The sequence below is a fragment of the Trichomycterus rosablanca genome, chromosome 12, assembly GCF_030014385.1.
Source record: "Trichomycterus rosablanca isolate fTriRos1 chromosome 12, fTriRos1.hap1, whole genome shotgun sequence".
Classification (NCBI taxonomy): domain Eukaryota; kingdom Metazoa; phylum Chordata; class Actinopteri; order Siluriformes; family Trichomycteridae; genus Trichomycterus; species Trichomycterus rosablanca.
Genome location: NC_085999.1, coordinates 22,929,787 through 22,954,309, shown reverse-complemented (window position 1 = coordinate 22,954,309; position 24,523 = coordinate 22,929,787). Strand labels below are relative to the sequence as shown.

General features: G+C 37.8%; 1 protein-coding gene across 1 annotated transcript; it reads right to left on the bottom strand.

Moving 5' to 3' along the window:
* Positions 1–1,802: 1,802 nt before the first annotated feature.
* Positions 1,803–22,261, bottom strand: idh1 (isocitrate dehydrogenase (NADP(+)) 1). The gene is made up of 9 exons (XM_063006302.1): positions 22,187–22,261; positions 18,256–18,388; positions 16,348–16,639; positions 14,022–14,127; positions 11,544–11,721; positions 7,033–7,184; positions 6,728–6,868; positions 5,574–5,736; positions 1,803–2,475 (listed from the first exon to the last, which is right to left on the bottom strand). Exons 2-9 carry the CDS (start codon positions 18,375–18,377, stop codon positions 2,382–2,384), a joined length of 1,248 nt encoding a protein of 415 aa, XP_062862372.1. The 5' UTR covers positions 18,378–18,388; positions 22,187–22,261; the 3' UTR covers positions 1,803–2,381.
* Between the last annotated feature and the right edge of the window lie 2,262 nt (positions 22,262–24,523).

Here is a 24,523-nt window from a genome sequence, read left to right as displayed (position 1 = left end):
GTGGTCAGGTGCATCCTTTTTGCTTTAATTATCTTTAGTATGTGTCTAGAAAGGAATTGAATTCCACTTTTTGCTATTTGAATTGGGCACAGTTTGGCAAAACATACACACCTGGGTATATGATAGCCCACAATTTACACTGCATTGCCAAGACTTCGCTATGAGGTCCAAAGAACTGTCTGCAATCAAATTGTGGCAAAAAGCTCAGCATGACCTTGAACTGTCCTAAAGTTGGCAGTGCAGGCAAATTTGGAATTTGGGCAAGGGCTTTGGTCAGGGAGGTTAGAAAGAACACACTGGTCACTTTTGCGACACGTGTGCAGTAGCTGACTGCATCTTTTCACCTGCACAAGGCGAGTACATATAGGGTTAAGTCATGCCAGTTATCCCCATCTCTGTGCAGGCGCCATTGATCAGCCAGCAGGAGGTCATAATTGCATCAGTTATAAGAAATCCACTCTTAGAGATTGGATTTTGAAAATTTAAATACATTTAGAATTTGATGCCTGCAACACACTGAAAATAACTTGGGACAAAGGCATGTTTATCACTGTTACACCACCCTTCCTATTAATTACACTCTTTACACTGATTTTTTTGATGATGTCCTTTTTGTGATGAGCTTTTGGCAAGTTTGGCATTTTGCCCATCCCAACTAATTTAGTATCGTGCAGGCATCACATTCTAAATTTGTTAATAGATACAAAATCCAGTTAAGCTGATAAGTGAAGACATTTGAGATGTGTTCCTTGTACCTTTGTCAGTTAAATAAAGGCATAAAAGAATTAAACACATTCTTATTTTTATAGTATTTTACATAATTTCCCAACTTTTCTGGGAATCAGGTTTGTATTATGTTTAAGGCCCTTCCTAATTCACGGCCGTGAGATGTATTTAAATTGCCGTAATATGCAATTTGCTGTAAAAGTCAAAATTTAAGGTTTGTGTTTAGCGATTTAATGTTTTTCATTCACGTAGCATATGAAATATGAGGTGCAATATGAGGTGGTACTAGCAATCATACTGTAATTACGTGAGTGTAACAGACTTTGCTGTGGTGTGTGCTGACAATGTTTGATGCATGTGTTTGTATTGAGTGCAGTAAGTAAAAGTGTGCTTCTATACACGTGATCATCTCTGTGCTGCAATAGATTGTGTACAGTTTATTTCTTTCTTTATAAACTCTAAAGTCACTCGGTTACATTAGCAATCGGTCAGACAAAATGTTCAAGATGTCGAAGTCTAAAGCAGCTAAAAACACTACTCGTGTAACTGAGTTTGAACTCCCAACCGATTATGTGGATGCAGAGGATGGTGTGTCAAAACACAGACGAGAACATTCATCTTTGAGAGGGAGTTATTAAGGTAGGCTGACTGTGTATTGTACCTTTTGGTTGATTCTATAATTCAATTTATGAGTGTTATTTAATGACTGTCGTGAAATGTGGCACTTTGGTTTAAAAATCTGTGAAATCTGTGATTTTTGAAAAATGAGGTCTGTGAAATTAGGCACATATTCCTAAGAATTTAGTAGGGCCCTACTTATGTTATGCAAACTTTGCTTTAAATACGGTACATAATCAATTCTATTCTTTTTCATTTGTATGATTTCTGAGGAATTGTTCATTTGTATGTGATTAACATTAAAGTCACCAAATTAAATGAACCTTGTATTTCTGACTAGTTATTTTTTGAATTTGCATTTTAACTGTGGGACTTTAAGAACCCACTAACAATCTACTTACAGTAAAGAAAAGTTCCCTTCACCAGCAGAATGTTGCCTGTACAATCAAATGACACTATTCATGGTCCCACTTTTTATTAGCTGGATACATTATATCAATAAGTACAAATATTTGAAAACTTCAGTAAAACTGAATGTAGTTGAAAAATGTTTCTTCAGAATAGGTTCCACTTCTGACAGCTTGTGTTACCACAAAGATAAGACACACAACACTTGCACATGGTTTAAGAAACCTAACAGACTGTTTGACATGCCCTACATCATACTGACAATATAGATAAAATAACTTTATTATGTGGGCAATAGTAGTGCGAAATAAATTATATTATGAAATTGTTTTAATTAAGCATATGTATCACTACAAATTTTAATATAGTAACAATATTAATTATTAGTAAAGTAAAAAACCATTGAAAAAGGTTAGGACTATATGTGGCATCACTAACCTTCTAAAAAGGCACTTTTTTACCTAAAAGTGCCTCACTGGTAGAAGTGGTCCTCTGGCCAGCTATAAGACCAGCAGAGAAGGTTGGCCGTGCTTGTGGATTGGCACTTAACAGATCTGAGATCTTGATGTGTTAGTGGTCCTGTTGTTACAATTGTGTGCATTGTGGATTTGGTGGGTATGAAGCAGGGGTTATAGTTTGGGTTGGTTTGACAGTTTGATCTTTAAATTCTCAGCCAGCTTGTCCAAGAACTCGAAGGTGTTCAGGTAGTCAGCTCGCTGCACACTAAAAAAAGAGAAGAAAACATAAAATAAAGAAAACATACTTGTCTGCAGTGGTTTTGACAGCTGTGTAATAAGCCACAAGGTAAGATGCTGGGCAGTTATGAGCTACCAGAACAGCTACCATGCACTAAATTCTACAAGCATACACATATGCATAGCTTATCTTTGCATACACTAGATATACAGTGTATCACAAAAATGAGTACACCTCTCACATTTCTGCAAATATTTCATTATATCTTTTCATGGGACAACACTATAGACATGAAACTTGGATATAACTTAGAGTAGTCAGTGTACAGCTTGTATAGCAGTGTAGATTTACTGTCTTCTGAAAATAACTCAACACACAGCCATTAATGTCTAAATAGCTGGCAACATAAGTGAGTACACCCCACAGTGAACATGTCCAAATTGTGCCCAAAGTGTCAATATTTTGTGTGACCACCATTATTATCCAGCACTGCCTTAACCCTCCTGGGCATGGAATTCACCAGAGCTGCACAGGTTGCTACTGGAATCCTCTTCCACTCCTCCATGATGACATCACGGAGCTGGTGGATGTTAGACACCTTGAACTCCTCCACCTTCCACTTGAGGATGCGCCACAGGTGCTCAATTGGGTTTAGTCCATCACCTTTACCTTCAGCTTCCTCAGCAAGGCAGTTGTCATCTTGGAGGTTGTGTTTGGGGTCGTTATCCTGTTGGAAAACTGCCATGAGGCCCAGTTTTCGAAGGGAGGGGATCATGCTCTGTTTCAGAATGTCACAGTACATGTTGGAATTCATGTTTCCCTCAATGAACTGCAGCTCCCCAGTGCCAGCAACACTCATGCAGCCCAAGACCATGATGCTACCACCACCATGCTTGACTGTAGTCAAGATACAGTTGTCTTGGTACTTCTCACCAGGGCGCCGCCACACATGCTGGACACCATCTGAGCCAAAGAAGTTTATCTTGGTCTCGTCAGACTACAGGGCATTCCAGTAATCCATGTTCTTGGACTGCTTGTCTTCAGCAAACTGTTTGCGGGCTTTCTTGTGCGTCAGCTTCCTTCTGGGATGACGACCATGCAGACCGAGTTGATGCAGTGTGCGGCGTATGGTCTGAGCACTGACAGGCTGACCTCCCACGTCTTCAACCTCTGCAGCAATGCTGGCAGCACTCATGTGTCTATTTTTTAAAGCCAACCTCTGGATATGACGCCGAACACGTGGACTCAACTTCTTTGGTCGACCCTGGCGAAGCCTGTTCCGAGTGGAACCTGTCCTGGAAAACCGCTGTATGACCTTGGCCACCATGCTGTAGCTCAGTTTCAGGGTGTTAGCAATCTTCTTATAGCCCAGGCCATCTTTGTGGAGAGCAACAATTCTATTTCTCACATCCTCAGAGAGTTCTTTGCCATGAGGTGCCATGTTGAATATCCAGTGGCCAGTATGAGAGAATTGTACCCAAAACACAAAATTTAACAGCCCTGCTCCCCATTTACACCTGGGACCTTGACACATGACACCAGGGAGGGACAACGACACATTTGGGCACAATTTGGACATGTTCAGTGTGGGGTGTACTCACTTATGTTGCCAGCTATTTAGACATTAATGGCTGTGTGTTGAGTTATTTTCAGAAGACAGTAAATCTACACTGCTATACAAGCTGTACACTGACTACTCTAAGTTATATCCAAGTTTCATGTCTATAGTGTTGTCCCATGAAAAGATATAATGAAATATTTGCAGAAATGTGAGGGGTGTACTCACTTTTGTGATACACTGTATATGCATAGAAGTGTCTAGAACTGTACTGGCTAATACCGATGTCAAAATATATTTCTTTTTTTTAGGTCTATATTTGCACTTTTCCTTCTAATCTAGTCATATCCAATTCCCCAGTCATAACTTCCTCTGCTGCTGAAGGCCCCCCACTCTGACTGAGGATAGCCACAAACTATGAGATGACCCATCCAACACTTCTTTTTACTTGCTTAAGACGGGTTCCCACCGAAAGCAGTGTCACGCACTCTTGCAAAGGCCAACACATATATCTGACCTAATTAGTATACACATTTTATAACCACTTGTGCACTGTGGATAATGCCATTGTCTTTCCAGAGAAGACAACTCCCAACAGGATAGAAATGTTACATCATTTATGTAGAAATGTAAATACATGCATGGCACTTTGCAGAGGCCTGTCTGTTTGAAGCCCAGCTAGCCCCCACTTCCTTACAGAATCACTAGACCCCCTCACTGTAGGGGTCAAGCATTTAGGCCTGTACAGCCTGTGTCAAGAAAGCCTCAACTGATGTTTCAGTTAATTCCAAAGCTGTTTAGTCAGGGTGACTAAACTTTATGAACTAATAAACTTTATATACTTTTATCCATATAGTGTACTTTCTTTGCTTGTATTGTATTGTTTACTTATGCATTTTCTCCCCTTTTTCTCCCTTTTTAGTACGTCCAATTGCCCCATTGCATCATGCTTCCTCTCCACCAATGCCAATCCCTGCTCTGATTGAGGAGAACGAAGCTAACCCACACCCCCTCTGACACATGGGCAGAATGCCGTATGCATCTTATCACCTACACTTTGACGAGTGCAGTGCAGCTTAGCTGCATGTATGGGGGACACACCCTAAGAGCACTCTTTTCTCATCTCTGTGCAGGCACCATCAATCAGCCAGCAGAGGTCGTAATTGCACCAGTCATGAGAGAGAGAGACCCCATCCGGCTTAGTCCCGCCCATATGAACAACAGGCCAATCGTTGTTCATGTGGGCGCTCAGCTTTAGCCGGCAAGGCAGAGCTGAGATTCGATACGATGTATTCGAGATCCCAGCTCTGGTTTCAGCGTGTGTTTTTACCGCTGCGCCACCTGAGCAGCCGTATTGTATTGTTTTCACTTTTATAATTATTAAAGCATTGCTGTCGGTGACCCTTAGCGGCCATTAAGCCATGTAGGCTGCTTTTTGGCATACCCACCTAGTTGTTCTTCTCAACAGGTGTTTACTGACACCCAGACTCTAGGTGCTGCTTTTGAGACCTTCTCTAGTCTCTGTTCCCCAGTAAGAATCATAATCATTTTTGTGAGCTAAACTTACCTGGCCATGCCCTTGATACAAATGGCAAGATCTTTGGTCATGTAACCAGCCTCAATGGTTTCAATGCAGACGGCCTCCAGTGCCTCGGCAAAGAAACGCAGCTCAGAGTTTTTGTCCAGTGCAGCCCGATGCAGTAGTCCACGTGTCCAGGCAAAGATGGATGCTTAAACAAAAAACATGGTCCACAAATAGGCGTTTGTAAATACTTAAAGCCATAAATTTTATCAAAATGGTTTTCTTAAGGTTAATGCCTTGTGAGCTACTGTTCAGTGACTTAAAAGTCACCAACTGTGATTTAACTGTCAAACACTTAAAATAAAAGTCAAAGAATTGTGGGCAGCAGTGGTTTACATTAATTTAGAGGTCTCAGGGTGCTTAATGGTGTTAAGATCAAGATTTTAACAATCCCAGTTATGACCCAGTGATTTGGGTAATTTCTTCTAACCAAATTAAGCTTTTTGGCAGAGGGGAGCACCGTATTATATTAAATTTCCTATTGATACTGACCAGACTGTTGATCTCTGCCATAAAAAGCATTCGAGATAGTTTGAGTGACCAAAGAATCTTCAAGGATCACAGACCACAGAAAACCACAGACATTATCTTGGGGTCTGAAAGCCTAACTAATTAGATGTCATCTACATAACCTGAGGTTGTTTGAAAAGTTTGCCAGAAGACAAACTTAAGCCAGTCATTACTGGGACTAGCAGATCCCTGTTCTATGGTTAGACTAAAATAAGCATTTTTGGTAAGAAACATCTGATGTCTTTGGTGCAGACACAAAGATAGGCATGCAGAAAAGTATTTAATCCCACTTGTGAAACATGGTGATGTATCTGTGGTGATGCGAGCTGTTTTTCTTAAACAATTAGAGGCCTTAAACAAAGGCCTTAAACAATTTCGATCATTATAGACTCCATGGTCATGATTTGTCACTCCATAAAACTGTGTACCAGGAGTCAATCTCGCATATTTCAGTCAAAAAAATTGCAGCCACCCAATTAAGTAAGAGCGTATATATTTAAGAACAATACAATCTTGTCCTTGTACTTTTCATTTTAATTCAATAAAATTTCAGGTACTATTTGGATTTGTATAAATAATAATAACATAGATATGAATGAACCATAAGCTATAAGTGATGGGTGTCTTACCAATGGGGTTGGTGGAAGTCTCCTTGCCCTGCTGATGCTGGCGGTAGTGGCGTGTGACTGTTCCATGAGCTGCTTCTGCTTCAACTGTACGCCCATCTGGACACACCAGCACACTGGTCATCATGCCCAAAGAACCATAACCTGAGTGCAGGGACACAGGGCAAATTGAATTATACGAGACAATTTGATTATGTCTATTTGTTCCCTGAAATTGTTGATTCCATTAGAAGAAAAACACAGGGAGAGTGAAAGAGACTACAAGAAAAACAGTAAATGGGGAAGCTTGTATATCCTGTATGTTTTACCCTGAGCCACAGAGTCTGACTGTACATCTCCATCATAGTTCTTACAGGCCCAGATAAACCCTCCTTCAGACTTCATTGCCTGGGCCACCATGTCGTCAATCAGTCTGTGCTCATACCAGATACCCTTCGCCTCAAACTGAGACTTGTATTCCCTAAAACACACACACACACACACACACACACACACACACACACACACACACACACACACACACACACACAAACAAACACACACAGTGAAGACATTATTATTGGCAAATAGGTTTAATGTATCATACGTTTAATACAGAAAAGCACAAGACACAGAAACAATAAAATAAAAACTTGGCAGGAAAAAAGAAATTGAAATGCAAAAACAATGCCAGGACTCAATTAATGACACCCCTTTGTTAACTTTGAAACTGAGGACAAAAGCAGACAAAACTGTGATAAATTAGAAAATAGACTAATCTATCTCCACCTTGTCTGTGCTCACATGACTTTAATTATCCTATACATGGGTGCTTTGATGCCTCAAATGGCTAGTTTTATTCTATGCTCCAGGTTCACAATAGCCAAGTCTAGCTGTCTCGGCAGACCAGTAAATGCTATGTTAACAAAGAACAAGCAGTCTAAAAGGTACAAGATTATCTCCAAAGTTCTTGGCATCCCCGCTTCAACCAGAGTGTGTCAGTGCCCAAGGTGTGGGGTTGTGTCAGTGCCCAAGGTAATTTACACTTCTGTGGTGGCAGCATTAATGCAGAAAAGTACATTGAGATTTTAGAGCAACATCTGCTGCCTTCAAGACATCTTTTCCAGGGATGTCCATGCATTTTTCAACAAGACAATGCAAAACCACATGCTGCACACATTTCAAAGGTATAGCTGTGAAAGAACAGGGTACGAAAACTGGACTGGCCTGCCTGCAGTCCTAACATTCCCAGTACAGAATGTCTTTAGATTTGTCAGTAGGAATGGCAACATTACAAAGTGATAAATGCGTTACTGTCCCTTCCAAACTTTTTTGTGTTGCAGGCCTGAAATGCAGGAATAGATGTACATTAAAAAATGAAATTAATTTGACCAGAGAAAAGTCTGCTTAATCATTTCCTCTCAGGCCACAGTGTCCTGGGTTTCAACAGAAGTTTATGTTGTGGCCATGAGACTTTAACTGCTTTAACTTTTAGGTGATGGTTGCTGTTACAGAGTGGGAAGAGTTATGTAATGCCTGAAGGCAAGCTTTTGAGTCTTTGCATTTACATTTTACATTTTCAGCATTTAGCAGACGCTTTTATCCAAAGCCACAGTATATTGTTTAAGCAAGTAAGGATTAAGGGCCTTGCTTAAGGGCCCAACAGTGGCAACCTGGCAGTGGTGGGGCTTGAACCAGCGACCTTTTGATTACTAGTCCAGTACCTTAACCGCTAGGCTACAACTTTGCAGATAAGAAAGTTCAGATGGTGGCTGTTATAAATATGATCCAAGGCTAGCTGAATGACTTGAGCTTCTGAAACAAAACAAAATTGTAGCATGCATGAGCAAAACGGCTTCTAGCTCCCTGTATTGAGTGTTAATATGTCACAGCCGTACATCCACAGCAGTGCTGAATTGCTCAAAAAGTTGCATCAATGTTACAATCAGCTTTCAGCAGAATCTTAGTTTACACAACACTGTCAAAAATAGATAATTACTCATACAAATAAAAGGGAAGTGTAATTGTTAATGATTAGGTAGGTCTATTATATTTTTATTTGATTTTATTACAATAAAGTCTGTGGCCGGTGTTTGCATATTTTTTACTCCATTTGCCCCCTCAACAAGAAAAGTATTTCTAAGTAACCTAGAGCATGCTTTTAAAGCAGTACCCCATCCACATCTGGGCCTGTGTGATAAAGTGATAAAGAACTTAAAACATGACCTGTGGGTGCACTCTCTCGGCTGCTCTGAACACACACAATGGAATAAATTTAAACAACAACAACTCTGTTTTCTGACATACTGCCCCCAACCAACCTTGAGCCCCCACACATTTACTCTCCACGAACATCAAGCATTGAGGGTGCTCATGTCGGTTAAACCATGGAAAGCTGCTGGACTACCATTCCACCAGCTCTAAAGTCAGCTACTATCATTCCTGTCCCCAAGAAACCAGTCATTAATGGTTTTAATGATTTGCTTCACAACACAATAGAACCTGCCTCTCTTTAATCTTTGATTCACATCAGTTCACCTATAGGGAATACAGATCCATCACTACTGCTATCCACTCTGTGCTGAGCTATCTGGAACACCCAGGGAGCTATCTAAGCATGCTTGTGGTAGATTACAGCTTGGCCTTCAATACAATAATTCCAGACATACTAGTTGAAAAGCTGTCTGTTCTAGGCTTCCCCAACTTATCTTCGCTTGGATAAAGGACTTCCTCACCAACTGCCATAAACAAACAGTTTAAAGTGGCTTCCAAAATGCTCTTCCACCCTTACGCTTATTACTGGCTCCCCACAAGGCTGTGTGCTGAGTCCAGGAAAATAATAAAAGATCCCTCCAATCCAGGCTATCACCTGTTCACTCTCCTGCCCTTTGGGAGGCAATACAGGTGCATCAAATATCAAACAAACAGACAAAAATAGTTTATTTCCAGGGCCGACAGAACTCTTCAGATAATTTTTAAATTCCTCTAATACATAAAAAAAATCTGAAGATAAAGGTAAAATCTGATTTGAGACTGATCATGTTTTCTCCCCACACTATTTATTATTTATAATTTTGGTGCAGTGCAGTTTTCTTATTTTAAGTGCAATACTTTAATAATGTGCAATATTTCCAGTGTCGTGTTCAATAATGTGCAATATTTATCATGTCTCATTTAATAATGTGCAATGTTTATGCAATATATCTTGTTTCTTTTGGTGATCCTAACTGGTTTAAGTGTGTACTGGGTAGAAGAGGTACTTCTAATTTCTAATGTTGTACAATTACGATGAAGGAATTCTATTCTATAGTGAACATGGAGCAGTGAATTGGAATTTGGATTCTAAGGTTAAACTAGCCAATTACTCTGGCTGTTGTGACTCCTTTATTTGTTTTGTATCGTCTGAATAGATAGGGATGTGCAAGGTGAGCCAGTTATTGATTTCTTTAAAGTGTTGTTGTTATAGTATTGGGTTTGTCTAACCTTTTCTGTTATACCCAAGGTTGAGGATGATGTCTAGGTCCTAGATGTACTGGCAGGGGACTGGACTGTAATGGATTTGAGATAATTGGTTGTGGTTGAAGTTTATTTCTTTAATTTGAGGGTCTTTTCCAGTACTTTGGCTATGAAATTGGCTGGTAATTTGTGAGACCTGTTGCATTAAGAACAGGTTCATGCAGTATAGGTGTGACTGCAGCTGTGTTGAGGGAAGTTGGGACAGAGCCGGATGACAAACGAGCATTTACTAAATGAGAGATGCTTTTAGAAAGCTAGTTGGGGCAGGATCAAGCTGACAGTAAGAAGAGGTAAATTTGCTAATAATTTGGTAAACAGACAAAGGATCAGTCATCTTGAAATGCATAAATAAGTCACAAGGCACTTGGGCAAACAAAGAGGAAACAAGTTGTGTGACTGCAGGGAATTTTTTCTTATTTATTTTAGTTTATTTTAGTTTAGTTAGGCCTGGCACTGACCAGAAGTACCTAAAGTGGCTGATAAAGATGGTTGGAGGAGCTGACGCATTGTTTTTAAAAGGATTTTAAGCCTTGAGTTGCTATTATTTATAATGTTAGAGTAACAGGGGGAGCAAATCATCAATGTCTGTACTTAAGGATGTGCTGTTTGCGTAGAATTAATTGAATAGTAATACTAGATTTCTTACTCAATCAATCAAGGCTTCTACCATATGTTTTCATTTTGTGAAGTTTAACTAGGGGAGAAATGGAAAGCGGGTACAACCCTAATGCATGATCATTAAGGGTACCAGAGATGATGGTATTATAGTGGGATATCAGTAAAATAAAACCTTTGCTTCCTACAATATTTTTTTAATCTCTCGCTATCTTGCCCTATACACACTACAATTCCACCAGATCCCTTAAATGATATTATTGTAGAGGTGATACTATTGTAAATTCCCTGCAACCTTCTCTTTAAGGGACATTGTTTTCTCACGCATTTGCTGACTACCTGGAGATCCTCTGCCCATCTTTGCTCCTCAAATGCTTAGTTGTTCGTGGATAATGCTGTTTTTATCCTAAATCATGATTACACGTTATCTAACATTATCTAACTCAATAATTGTCAGTCAAAACAAAAAGACACAAACAAACAAAAAACTACAAGAATTGTTGGCAATTTTCCACCAAGATTAAATACATAGTTAGTTTATTTATCTAGTTAATGTAAAATATTACATATCTGGGAAATTATATTTTTATAACAATAACTATCATAATAATTTATAATAATAATAATGTATTTATATGCTACCTGTTTTGAAACATTAGAACAGTGTATAAAAATCATGCATAACCTATGTCATGCGTGTGCATCTTACTTCTCATAGATCTCCTGGAAGATATCCTTGAAGCGACCGTCATATTTTTTTAAGATGGTGTTCTTGGTGCTGAGGTAGAGAGGCCAGGCTTTGGACAGCGCCATTTGGAAGGAGCTGTGAGCAAATTCACGGATGGACTTGTCAGTGTTGTACATGCCCAGAGCAACACCACCAGTGCCTGCACACAGCAAGGAATAGGCCAGGCCATTTATTATTAATATTGTTAAAAGAGCACTTAACATCATACTCTACCATCTTACAACAACTATTATGATACAATTTTTTGGTAGCACTTTACATTACAAATTGTAATACGTGGATAATGATATTAATTTCGTAGTTGTTACATAATAATAATTGTAGCCGTTACAAATTGAGGATAAAATGATAAAATAGTAACTAGTTGTGTTTACGTAACCATTATATGCACATTTTCAAATTCAAATTAATGAACAATAATTCAGTAATTGTAGCTGTTACAAGTCGATAATGAAATGGAAAAATAATGGCAGCACTTACCTAAAAAATTCATGTTAATTTTCTATTTCTCATTAAATAATGTTACTAATTACAGTGATAACTAGTTATAATAAAAATTAACAAATAATGGGGAAAATTTTAAAAGCTTTCAAAAGTAGTAGTAGTACTAACAAATAAGTCATTTCACCTTTTTATCCTTTACAATCTTAGGAATATAACCCTAAGTGTCTAAGTCTTACAGCATTGGGAAATAACCCCAAAAACAATTAAATAGTTCTGCTGAAATGATGTGGTGTTTTTGCTATAAAATACTAATTCACCTGTCTTGGTCAGACAGAGTAAAAGGTTACAGGCTGTAATTACAATGAAACTAAATGACATGAGCTATAAAATACAAGCTTACTTCTTTACATCTCATTTCGAACTTATTACATCTTACATTAAGTTATAATATCAGTGTTTAAAATGGTCTGTGATGCTGCCCTAAAACAGTGACTAAATTAGTGCATCATAATTACTCATGATTGTTCTATTACCTACCATGTAGGCCAACCTACAGTTAAGTCACCCAGAAATAGATAATATAAATATACTGCGATTATGCAAAAATACATCACATGTCCTTTTTGTGTTACCTGTTATCAAAATACTGTTGCTTTATTACAAAACACATTGCTAACAAAAGACTCAGAAATAAGTTTTAAAAGAAGTGAGGGAAAAACTCACAAATATACAGCATATACCTTTATACAACCTGTTTACATTTTTTAAGCATTTAAAATGGAACACCAATATACAGGTCATTTAAGGGAAACAAATTTGTGTCACTAAGCTATGCACCCAATTATTATTCATTAAAAAGATATAATGTACATATTTTGCATATAATTTTAGGTAAATGTAACTAACGCACTGGCAGGGCAGAGGCTATTTAGGAATGCTGGTGCAGGTTTATTAAAAAGATATATATTAATACACATCAACTCAACAGGACTACACTTTAATAACATGCACTAAACACAGACTAAGCTAAACTATCTCAGACATGATAAACTATAATGAATTCTCAGAGTTATCTCAGAAAAGCAAGAAATGTTAGCACAAAACACACTGGAAGTGGGCTCAGGGGGAATATGAACGTGAGTCTCAGGTGATCAGTATTCAGGCGAATTAGAAAACACCTTCATACCCCTCCCAAGGCCCAGCTGACTAACTCTAAATACCCAGCCCAGTTACCCATGCCAACACTACACTTGCATCACTCTTGAGTGCACAGAAGCAAGATAATGTGTTAGTAAAGCTTCTATTTAATCAATGCAGTATTTGTTTATGGAGGGGTGGAGCATGCACACATAAAAGGCAATCTCTTTGGACAGTATTCTATATGAAGCAATGCTGGTAAGGTAATAAACACTAGTTCAAACTTGTGAGGTAATATCATACCATGGGGTCAGAATATAACAATCGATGAACAACAGTTTTTGATGCAGTGCCGTTTGAGGGATTGGAGATCACGGATTTTCAGCTTAGGCTTACACCCTTGCACTATATGCACTAAATTTCTCCTGATTCCTTAAATTATTTATTGATATTATGCACTGTAGAGGGAGAAGTACGCAAATCCCTGTTAATCTTTCTTTGAGGAACATTGTTTTTTAACTATTCAATAAATTTCTCATGCATTTGTTAACAAACTGAAGATCCTTTGCCCATCTTTTACCTTCAAAGATTAGAAAGCATGATTAGTATCACCTGTTGACATCACCTGTCACCATTACTAGTGCAATTACCCTAAACTGCCCAGTTCTAACTCCTTTTTTGGGATGTGTTGCAGGCCTGAAATACTGGAATGGATGCATATTAAGAAATGAAATCAAGCTGACAAGACAGCACATAAAATATATTGTGTTCACACTGAAATAAAAGTAAAGTAAATGTAGGAAACACTGTGTATTTACTGAACTGTCCCAGCTTGTTTAAGAGTTTAAAATGATGTACCTTGAAAGTCGTGGATGACAAACTTAAGAGGCTGTCCTCCATCACTGGGTATGTATGTCATCTCAACTTTTCCAGGTCCAGGAACAACAAAGTCTGTGGCTTTATACTGAAACAGAACAGTGAAGCACATTTCAGACTAGAGAATTACTGGTAGGTCAAAGAGCAGGAGTTGCATCTAGTGGAGAAATAAAGTCAAACTCCCATTGTAATAGTACTACAATGCACCTGTGAAGTAGGAATGAACAATACCGTGAGAATGTGTAGTAATACTTAAAGATGTGTTAATAACACATAAGATGTATAAATATATTTAGCTTTAATAACCAACTCATTAACAAACTCATATTATAAAATTACTGTTGAAACTGCATTTTTAATTCATCAATTAAAAAATGAATTTTAGCATTTAACAGGAATAGAAAGGGCAACGCTGTACCATGAAAGGGCTAAAAAAATATTTAACCTTAAACAAATTATGAGACAAAAGACAAGAACCAGTGTTGTATTATCTTCCAAGAGTCAGCATAAAGGTAGCAGCATAAACTAGGAGGTTTAATATTTACCAGTGTAAATTCCTTTTGTAAACTAATTACATTAGCTTATATTATGAAACAGAACTTTTTTTTTAAATGTTTGCTTAATGGGGTGGGCAATTAACTGCAAGACTATTAAATCTGTAATCATTTTTCATTAATGCAAAAAAAAGAAGAAGGCAGTCTATACAAATAGATTTAAGGCCTTAAAATGAAACTAGTTATTGTAATTATCTGTTAATTTATAACAGCAACAACACCCAACCACAATTTAACACAAACATTCAGGCTTACACAGTTGTTCTATTCACAACAGGAAAGGTAGGTAATTCTCATACTGTAGTTTATAGGCCTTGTCAAATGTTGTTTTTATATGTTCTTTAGATGCTCTTTTTTAGACCATTTTTTTTTCCAAAACAAAGGACTGTTTTCATTTCGGCTTGATTAAAGGTTTTTTTTATAGTCTTTGGTATTGCAGTAGATTAATGTTGCTGTAAGTATTTAGAACATTCAGTTAGTATATGTTTGATTGAAACTGGTATATGGCAGGTATCACAGAGTGGAGGAGCTTCCCCTCTTACAAGATATGTGTGTGTTAACTGTGTGTGTGTGTCCAATGCAGCATCTGGTATAGACCACCTGATCAATACATGTCTATGGCAGTGTTTTGTGTTAGTGCATTAGAAATGTTATTTAAAAAAAAAAAATCATACTATTCTGCATCAGTAAAACTCCATGAGGAAACACTTCTGAGAATTACCCTAGGCTGGAGTAACCAGTGCTAAATTGGCTAACAGTAATGGCAGAAGGCCAGTGTGTGGACTAACTGGCACACTAAAATAACTTATATCATTGTGATGTTGCAAGTGTCACTAATGAGGTGTTGCCCTTTGCTCTGACTATCTGGGACATGTGTCATGTCTCAACTGTCTACAGTAGGAGTGGTTTCAGTAGCCCAAGGGCACTTAATTTTTAACCATCTGTGTGAGAAGCTGCTTTATCTGGGTTTTGTACATGGTGACAGATTAAGTCAACTGCGGCAGATGAAAGAAACAACTATTAACAAATAGTGAGTCATTTTAAGTAATTGCTCAATTCTGATCAGGGTCATGATGGGTTAAATGCTGCCCAAAGACAGTGGGCGTTAAGCAGAAATAAACCCTGGACAGTGTGGACATTTGCTAATTTACTTACTTTCACTAAGGGGTAAAATTGAGCAGCCAATTCACTGTGTTTGAGAAATGGGTGGAGGACCGCACCCACTCCTGCAGCATTTCCAGCAATTTCACACCAGACCTTCTTATCCTGTATCAGTCCCTGACCTTAAATTCAGGTGATGGAGATTATTTAGAAAAATGTTTTAACAATAGTATTTCTTAAAATACATAGTTGCTGGGTTGGTGTGCTGCGTGTTATTTCACCATTTGTTGCTTTTAGTGTTCCATCACTGGAATATTTCTTATTAATTACAGAATGTTTTCTTTTTTTATTTATTTTATTTAATTTCTTATGCATTTTCTCCCCTTTTTCTACTGAATTTTAGCACGTCCAACCCTGTATGAACAACAAGCTGGATGGCAGAACTGAGATTCGATACGATGTATTCAAAATACAGAATGTTTTATTAAAGGAATTTAATACTTTTACCCCTCACATTTTATTTTGTCAGACTTGTCAAAACTGTGGTCTGCATGCTCACTTGTATGCTATGTCAATAGTTACTAGTATAGTATAATATTTCTTTATAAGAAATCCTGAAAGACAAAATTCAATAGCAATTGTTTCCATGTTACCTGGTCTCCGTGAGCGTGTCTGCCGATTATGATGGGTTTGGTCCAGCCTGGTACCAGACGAGGGATATTTTTGCAGATGATGGCCTCACGAAACACAGTGCCACCTAGGATGTTCCGGATGGTTCCATTAGGTGAGCGCCACATCTGCTTAAGCTTAAACTCTTCTACACGCTTCTCATCTGGCGTGATGGTGGCACACTTGATGCCTACATTGTAGCGGCGCACCGCTTCAGCAGCCTCTACTGTCACCTTATCATCTGTGGCATCACGGTTCTCAATGCTCAGGTCATAGCTGCAATAAAAAAAACATGTAAATAAATCAATAACTCAATAATTTCATAAGAATTTGTTAAAATACAGACTCTGTACTTGGACATTTAATGTCAAACCCAACAACATGTAATGTCCTACAACACTGATCACTGAAATGGCAAAAAGTGATTATACAAAAAGTCTCAGTAAACAGAGAAAATTATCTCAACTAATCAAAATTGCTTAAATGTATGTAGTGTAAGTTTAAATGGAAAAACATCTAGTTCTATTGACTTATGTCCATGTACACTTATTATTTAACCCCCAGTCTCAGTCGCTGGTGGAACATCCTTTTCCCCCTGATAACCTGTAGTGATTCTGGCAAGTTCTAAACCAGTTTCTGACACCTTTATGTCATACAGACTAGCTGTAGGTTTTGAGATCAGCAATATTTTAGGGTTTGAATAATTGTGCCATGGCAGCATTAACAAAATATCCCGCTACTTTAAAATAGTATTATAAATTTTTTGTACATTTGCTGTATCATTCAGCTGATAAAGACTTCATTTAAAGTTAAAAGCCTTTTTTCTTGGTGGTTTAATATTTCCAATTGCACTTCTACAGATAATGTACAAACTGCTCACACTACAGTAGGGTACATAACTTCATAGTACAGATGTTGAAAGAAGATTCCATAATAAATGAGTAAACATTGTTGAAACAAAGTGCAAAGGTCTGGCACATGAGAAGTGGGTGGCATTATCCAGTAACACTAGCCAACAGTTAATCTTCTAATGTCTCTGATAATTTGTTACACCATCTATCAGTTCTTGTGTGCTAATCTATAATGCTAATAAAAACAGTGGTGCTGCATTATGAGAAAATGAAAAAGTTTGGTTATTTAATATTTGCAGAAAATGAAAATTTCATCAGGAAAATAAAACACCTTGTAGAAAAATGCCTTTGTTTTCCATTTAGTTATTATTGTGGTTAAGAGAACATGCACCTCCACACAGAAAGGGCCCGGACCGCCCCACCTGGGGATCGAACCTTGTCACGTGTGTCTTGCTGTTAGGCGACAGTGCTACCCATCGTGCTGCTTACTTAAAACTAAAATAACTTAGTCATCTTAACATAAACAACATCAACATCAAATAATAATAACAATTCTCATACAATATAGAGAAATAGTAACAAAAATATTTTTTAAAAAGCAACAACAGTAGCAGTGCCAAATAGTAACATAAAAAAAGTCTGATTCATTCTAATTGGGTTTGCAGATTAGTCCTTATTGTGATAGTGTGTTAATGGTGTAAAGATGTGTGTAGGTAGTGTGTATGTTTGTGTAGGTGGAGTGTCTTTGTGTGTTAGTGGTGTGTATGTGCAGTGACTCAGGACCAGTTGGATGAGGGAAAAGGTGTCTTTGCTTATTTCCTGGTGTTGCAGAGCTTCATAATGATGAGATTTTGGGTCTCCCCTTTTTAGATGTTTCCAGAATTTAATTGCTCCGTTCTGTGTGTTTATAATAAATGGAAATCTTCCTATTTAATTTACCCCCTACACCACTTTTTAATATTTTATTGAAAAAAATCCTTGGTGCCAAATTGAGTTCCTCACTATACCTCTATACTATGCTATACCTCACTGCCCCCTTACCTGTGCAGGTCTAACTCCAGGTATGGAAAGATGAGCTTGTTTTTAATCAGTTCCCAGATTACTCTCGTCATTTCATCTCCCTGGAGCTCCACCACAGACCCGGCCTTAATCTTCGCAGCCATTTTAGCCAAAGCTGAAACATAGTCAGGATAGATATTAATAAAATCCCATTAAATTATGCAGCTTAATATTTGAAGTTTATTATTTAAATTCTGTGATATTTAATCAAAAATGTACAATTTGTCAGTTTTATAAAAACTGTTAACCCAGAACCTTGTAGTGTCCCATTAAAATCTTAAACATCACTGAGTTTCATGTCATCATGACTTTAAGCCATGTTGCACTGCCTACAGGTCAAGCTGAAATATTATATTTTGATATACTGTAAACTAGAGATGCATGAGTACCGATACTGGTATCAGGTATTTGCCCAATACCGCGCTCATTAACTTGTACTCGTACTCGCAAACGAGGCTCCGATACTAAACATCCGATACCGTGTGTCTAGTGCACGTTGCTGCGTCAGGGCTCTAGACTAACTTTTTGCACTGGTGCGCCTAACTTTTTTTTTTTTTTTTTTTTTTTCGACCGCATCGCATTTAACACCTCAGTTTTACAGGTTCACTTTCTTTTTTAAATCACTGTCCATATAGGCAATATTGACTTGTAAATGATTAACTAACAATCTGGTCAACATAAAGTACTTTATTTGAAGCACAATTCTACAAGAAAGGTAACTTACTGAAAAAGTGTTGGTGCTTAAAGTGCTTCACTGAGCTGAAATTTAAACTCAAGATAAATGAAATAAAAAGAAAATCTAAATTAAAAGTGCAAGTGTTTTAAGGGCTTCAAACTGCACATCTCATTTAATGATAAGAATACTATATATAGTTAATGCAGTAACGAGATGCATATTATTGACATAGGCTACATGACATGACATTATTACATTTTGAGTCAGTTTGCCGCTGATATTTTTAAAGTGCCTTAAAAAAGATGAACTGTGTGATATGAGGTGGTAAAAGTGACCCGGACAATGCTTAACATGAAATATAAACACCACACGTGAAAATCCAGCTAAACACAGATACATGTGGAGCTGTTAGACTGGATTTGATGGTTATTTCACACAGATGTTTGTTTGTATCATGGAACTTTAATGATGTTTTATCTCTCGAGTCGAGCGCTGAGCAAATCGGTTATTTACGTCGAGAGTCGCGGTGAAAGCGCAAAACTCTTCTCACGTCAATTAACTAAAGAAAACAACAACTGAGACAAACACGTCACGTCTTATCACCGATATTTGATTGATGTTTTTACATTAAAACCAACATCTGTAACAGCAGCACAGACGCTCACACATATTCTACACACTCCGCCATGATATTACTACTCTTAACTTTCGCTGTGTAACGCCCACCGTTGATGACGCTGGTCCCGCCCTTCACTATCTCTGATTGGTTTAGACATATAGATATGGGCCTAATGTGTGTCTGTTGTTGCACCGGAGACTTTCAGAGTCACAGAGACTTTTTTTTGCCTCGAACGGCTGGTCGCACCGGTGCGACCTCAGATTGTTTTCAGTCGCACCCTTGAGAAATTAGGTCGCATGTGCAACCAAATTGGTCGCACTCTAGAGCCCTGTGCGTTATGCCTAGTTCACACTACACGATTTTTGCCCTGATTTTCGCTCGGCGACCGGATCGAGTTTTGTAGCACGTCAGACATCTGATCTGAGATGTGCGACTGGGAATGAGTGACATGTCGAACAGCCAATGAGAACGCAGGATACGGTGTGAGGGTAATTGCAGGAGAGGAGTGTAAACAGGTGGGACAGGGGGATAATATAGTTTATATCAGAATACACCGGCACACACACGTTTTACAGCATTTCTGACCTGATCGTTCTCTACAAAACATAACAACAAAACACCAACATTGCAAAAATATTTATTAACCTCCAACTCAGAACAATCCATGCTATTCGTGTTGCCAAATTCACTCAGATTCATTTATTTTTCCTCCTTGATTTCATCACATCAGCGCACAAACACTTTGATCACTCGCTACTTGTTGACGTGGTATCATTAAACTTCACGTCACTTCTCACGTGTGTTTTTGTTTTTTAAAAAAAAACGGTATTCTAAATAGGTATTGGTATCGTTATCGGCAAGTACAAAAATGCATGTACTTGTACTTGTACTCGTTTGGGAAAAAATTGTATTGATGCATCCCTACTGTAAACTTTCACGTATGGTATATCAAAACTCATATCACGTTTACTAAGTCAGCTACAAATATCAAAAGTGTGATGGCGGCTGCTTTTTAAATATTTTTTTGCCATGTCAATGATCAGTGTTAAAGGCTGTTTTAAAAGACTTTTCAATAGGAGGATATGAGGGCATATGTATAGAGGCTGAACAATGGAAGTAAAGCCTTTCAGTATATATTAATATTTAAAAAGTTATTAAGATAAGGTGCCAGTCTTTGCTTCCAAATTAACTTTAATTCTTTTTGAGTGCTGTCATACAAGTCTTCAATGTGGAGTAATTTTGGAGCAGGATGTTGGAGCATTCTTAACATTCTTTAAAAGATAAATGAGGGGGACATGGTATATACAGTCTGCACTGCAAAACTTGCCATGGAAGTTCAAAGATGTTTAAATGTAGTAACTGATGTGGTAAAGGAAGATGCTTGGCTTTATACTGGTGTTTATTAAACGACTTTTTTTACAATTGTTAACAATATTTATAAGGCATTATCTTTATGAAATATGAGAACATTTGTAAAAAACAAATGTGTGCACCACTGGGTGCAGTTATTTCTATAAAATGGATCTTAGTAAAACATACAAAGCTATCTTCTGAGGCTGTCTGTACATTGTCCTACTGTACTTTGGCAGCAACATTGTGGGTCATTTCCAAGACATCCCTTGAGTTTCTTCACACTTAAATCTGTCTAGATGGGGAAAATATGAAGTACTGACTTCAGACCCTATTTTTTAATTTATCATTGATTCTGATTTTGTGCTCCTTGCACCAAGTCGTGAACATTTGCACTTTGAACTTTGGTACAGATTTTAAATAGCAGCCCACCATTTATTTCAGCTGTTTGAAAAGTGAATACAGTATTTACATTTTTTTATTGTTTTGTGGCTGTACCTTTGGGTCAATTAGTAACTGTCTTGCAATGTGTACAGTATATCAGTCAGAAGCTTTTCTTGTCCATTGTTCCTCTTTTCTAATGCTGTTTGTTTTGAACAATAAAGTGGTCTAATAATTCAATGACAAGAACATTTGAAGCCTGTAGCGCCATATATGTTCCTTACAAGAGCTGAAAATTTGAATAACATTTTCATACATGATGCAGAATCTCAGATTAATAATCTCTAGAATCTCTAGTTAGGAATGAATAGCTTTCAGGAAAATCCTGTAAGACCCGTGAGTCAGCATTTTTCTTTCATGTTCAAGGCAGAAAAGAAGAAACCTGAGGCTGTTCAACGAGCTATTGTAGTGGGAATAAGGAGCGATCAACATAAAGCAAAATAATGAGCAACAATATAAGACATTGCCGTTGTAAGAACGGCAGGTGCTTGAGTAATAAGTGAATACATTTCGTTGGCTGCTTTTAGATTGCACTTGTATTAAGCTACAGTATTTTATTATGAAGAAGCAACTCTGGCAGAGAGATATGTGTCCACTACACATGAATGTCAGCTCGGGTTAATACTGAATCCAATAATTGGGATCAGCTTTTAACGTTACATAATATATAGGTTTGCATCGGGTCTTTTTATAAATGACTACATTCATACAATTATCTTTTTATTGTTAGAAAAGCAGATGCTATCGACTCTATACACACTACTCTACATTTTAATACAACACGGTAACGAACTTATTCATTGAACAAGATGTTAAATTATACATACCTTTAAATTAGTTAGAGCTGAAGATCAAAGAGACAGACACTGACCTGAACGGTTACTGACTTAGTTACACTTTAGCACAGGAGACTTAGGAAATGGGCGTGGTCTGCACTCATCCAATCATGCGATAGTCCAACACAACGAATCTGCAGCGCCATACGTTAACCACCAACCAATCAGCCATAACACGGAATTAAACATGACCAAGAAATCCCGCCTATCATAAACGCCTCATTTCACATCCAAAATTACAACTTGTTTACTACCTAGTGCACTATCTAGTCATCCTGTTGTCAACTTAAGAGAGAATTGGAGAATGTTTTGAGGAATTGCCACATCTTATACTACATTACAATACAGTTATAGTCCACAGCATGTACGCGATATTACACAGCTTGTCCCTAATGCACTCTGCACTTTGTAGAAAATAGGGATCAGGGTGCTATTTTAAACACATCCTTTCTTTAAACACACACATAGCATGTACGCGATATTACACAGCTTGTCCCTAATGCACTCTGCACTTTGTAGAAAATAGGGATCAGGGTGCTATTTTAAACACATCCTTTCTTAATACAACCGTGTTGTATTAAAATTATGTCAATAGGTTCTTTATAACCTGCTCATGAATTATAAGCACGTGATAACATACAGGCTAGTAGTTTTTAGACTTCTGGATTATTGAGGCATGAGGCATCATTTACACATTTTGTATAATTTCACACGTTTGCATGCAATAACGTAAAAAAAAACATATCAACATACAACAAACAAAATGTGATTTTTCTACAAAACCACCTCAACAACTGGGACAGTAGGAAAAATGTAAATGATGCAGTGATTTGCAAATCATGACATGACCTGCATGCTATAAAGAAAACCTGTATGAAAACAAGATATTGAATGTATTAACTACACAATTGTATTTACTTATTTATCTTTGCATTTGAATTGCCCCCTAGCATTCCTGCCTGGCTCCCACTGTTTCCCATTAATATGTATAGCTACATACATCATTCTTTGAAAGATAAATGAGGGGGACATGGTATATTCAGTCGGCACTGTAAAACTTGCCAATTATAGTTCAAAGATGTTTAAATGTAGTGATTGAGGCGACAATGGATGATGCTTGGCTTTATACTGGTGTTCATTAAACAACTTTTGACAATTGTTAACAATATGTATACGGCATTATCTTTATGAAATATGAGAACATTTGTAAAAAAAAAAAAAAAAAAAACAATGTTTGCACCACTGAGTGCAGTTAGTTCTATAAAATGGATCTTAGTAAAAACATACAAAGCTATATTCTGAGCTTTTTTTAAAATGGCTGTCTGTACATTGTCCTACAGTACTTTGGCAGCAACATTGTGGGTCGAAGACATTCCTTGGGTTTCTTCACACTTAAATCTGTCTAGATGGGGGAAATTTGAGGTGTTGACTTATCAGACCCTATTTTTATATATAATATATATATATATATATATATATATATATATATATATATATATATATATATATACAGTGTATCACAAAAGTGAGTACACCCCTCACATTTATGCTGATATTTAAGTATATCTTTTCATGGGACAACACTGACAAAATGACACTTTGACACAATGAAAAGTAGTCTGTGTGCAGCTTATATAACAGTGTAAATTTATTCTTCCCTCAAAATAACTCAATATACAGCCATTCATGTCTAAACCACCGGCAACAAAAGTGAGTACACCCCTTAGTGAAAGTTCCTGAAGTGTCAATATTTTGTGTGGCCACCATTATTTCCAGAACTGCCTTAACTCTCCTGGGCATGGAGTTTACCAGAGCTTCACAGGTTGCCACTGGAATGCTTTTCCACTCCTCCATGATGACATCACGGAGCTGGCGGATATTCGAGACTTTGCGCTCCTCCACCTTCCGCTTGAGGATGCCCCAAAGATGTTCTATTGGGTTTAGGTCTGGAGACATGCTTGGCCAGTCCATCACCTTTACCCTCAGCCTCTTCAATAACGCAGTGGTCGTCTTAGAGGTGTGTTTGGGGTCATTATCATGCTGGAACACTGCCCTGCGACCCAGTTTCTGGAGGGAGGGGATCATGCTCTGCTTCAGTATTTCACAGTACATATTGGAGTTCATGTGTCCCTCAATGAAATGTAACTCCCCAACACCTGCTGCACTCATGCAGCCCCAGACCATGGCATTCCCACCACCATGCTCGACTGTAGGCATGACACACTTATCTTTGTACTCCTCACCTGATTGCCGCCACACATGCTTGAGACCATCTGAACCAAACAAATTAATCTTGGTCTCATCAGACCATAGGACATGGTTCCAGTA

Bases quoted from the DNA above. Each gene is read 5' to 3' on its own strand.
- idh1 (XM_063006302.1), bottom strand. From the start codon at position 18,377: ATGGCTGCGAAGATTAAGGCCGGGTCTGTGGTGGAGCTCCAGGGAGAT. The intron at 14,128-16,347 runs GTAACATGGAAA...GTTCTGTTTCAG, and splicing joins GACACGCTCACGGAGACCAG to TATAAAGCCACAGACTTTGT. The intron at 5,737-6,727 runs GTAAGACACCCA...TTTTTGTTTAAG, and splicing joins GACTTCCACCAACCCCATTG to CATCCATCTTTGCCTGGACA.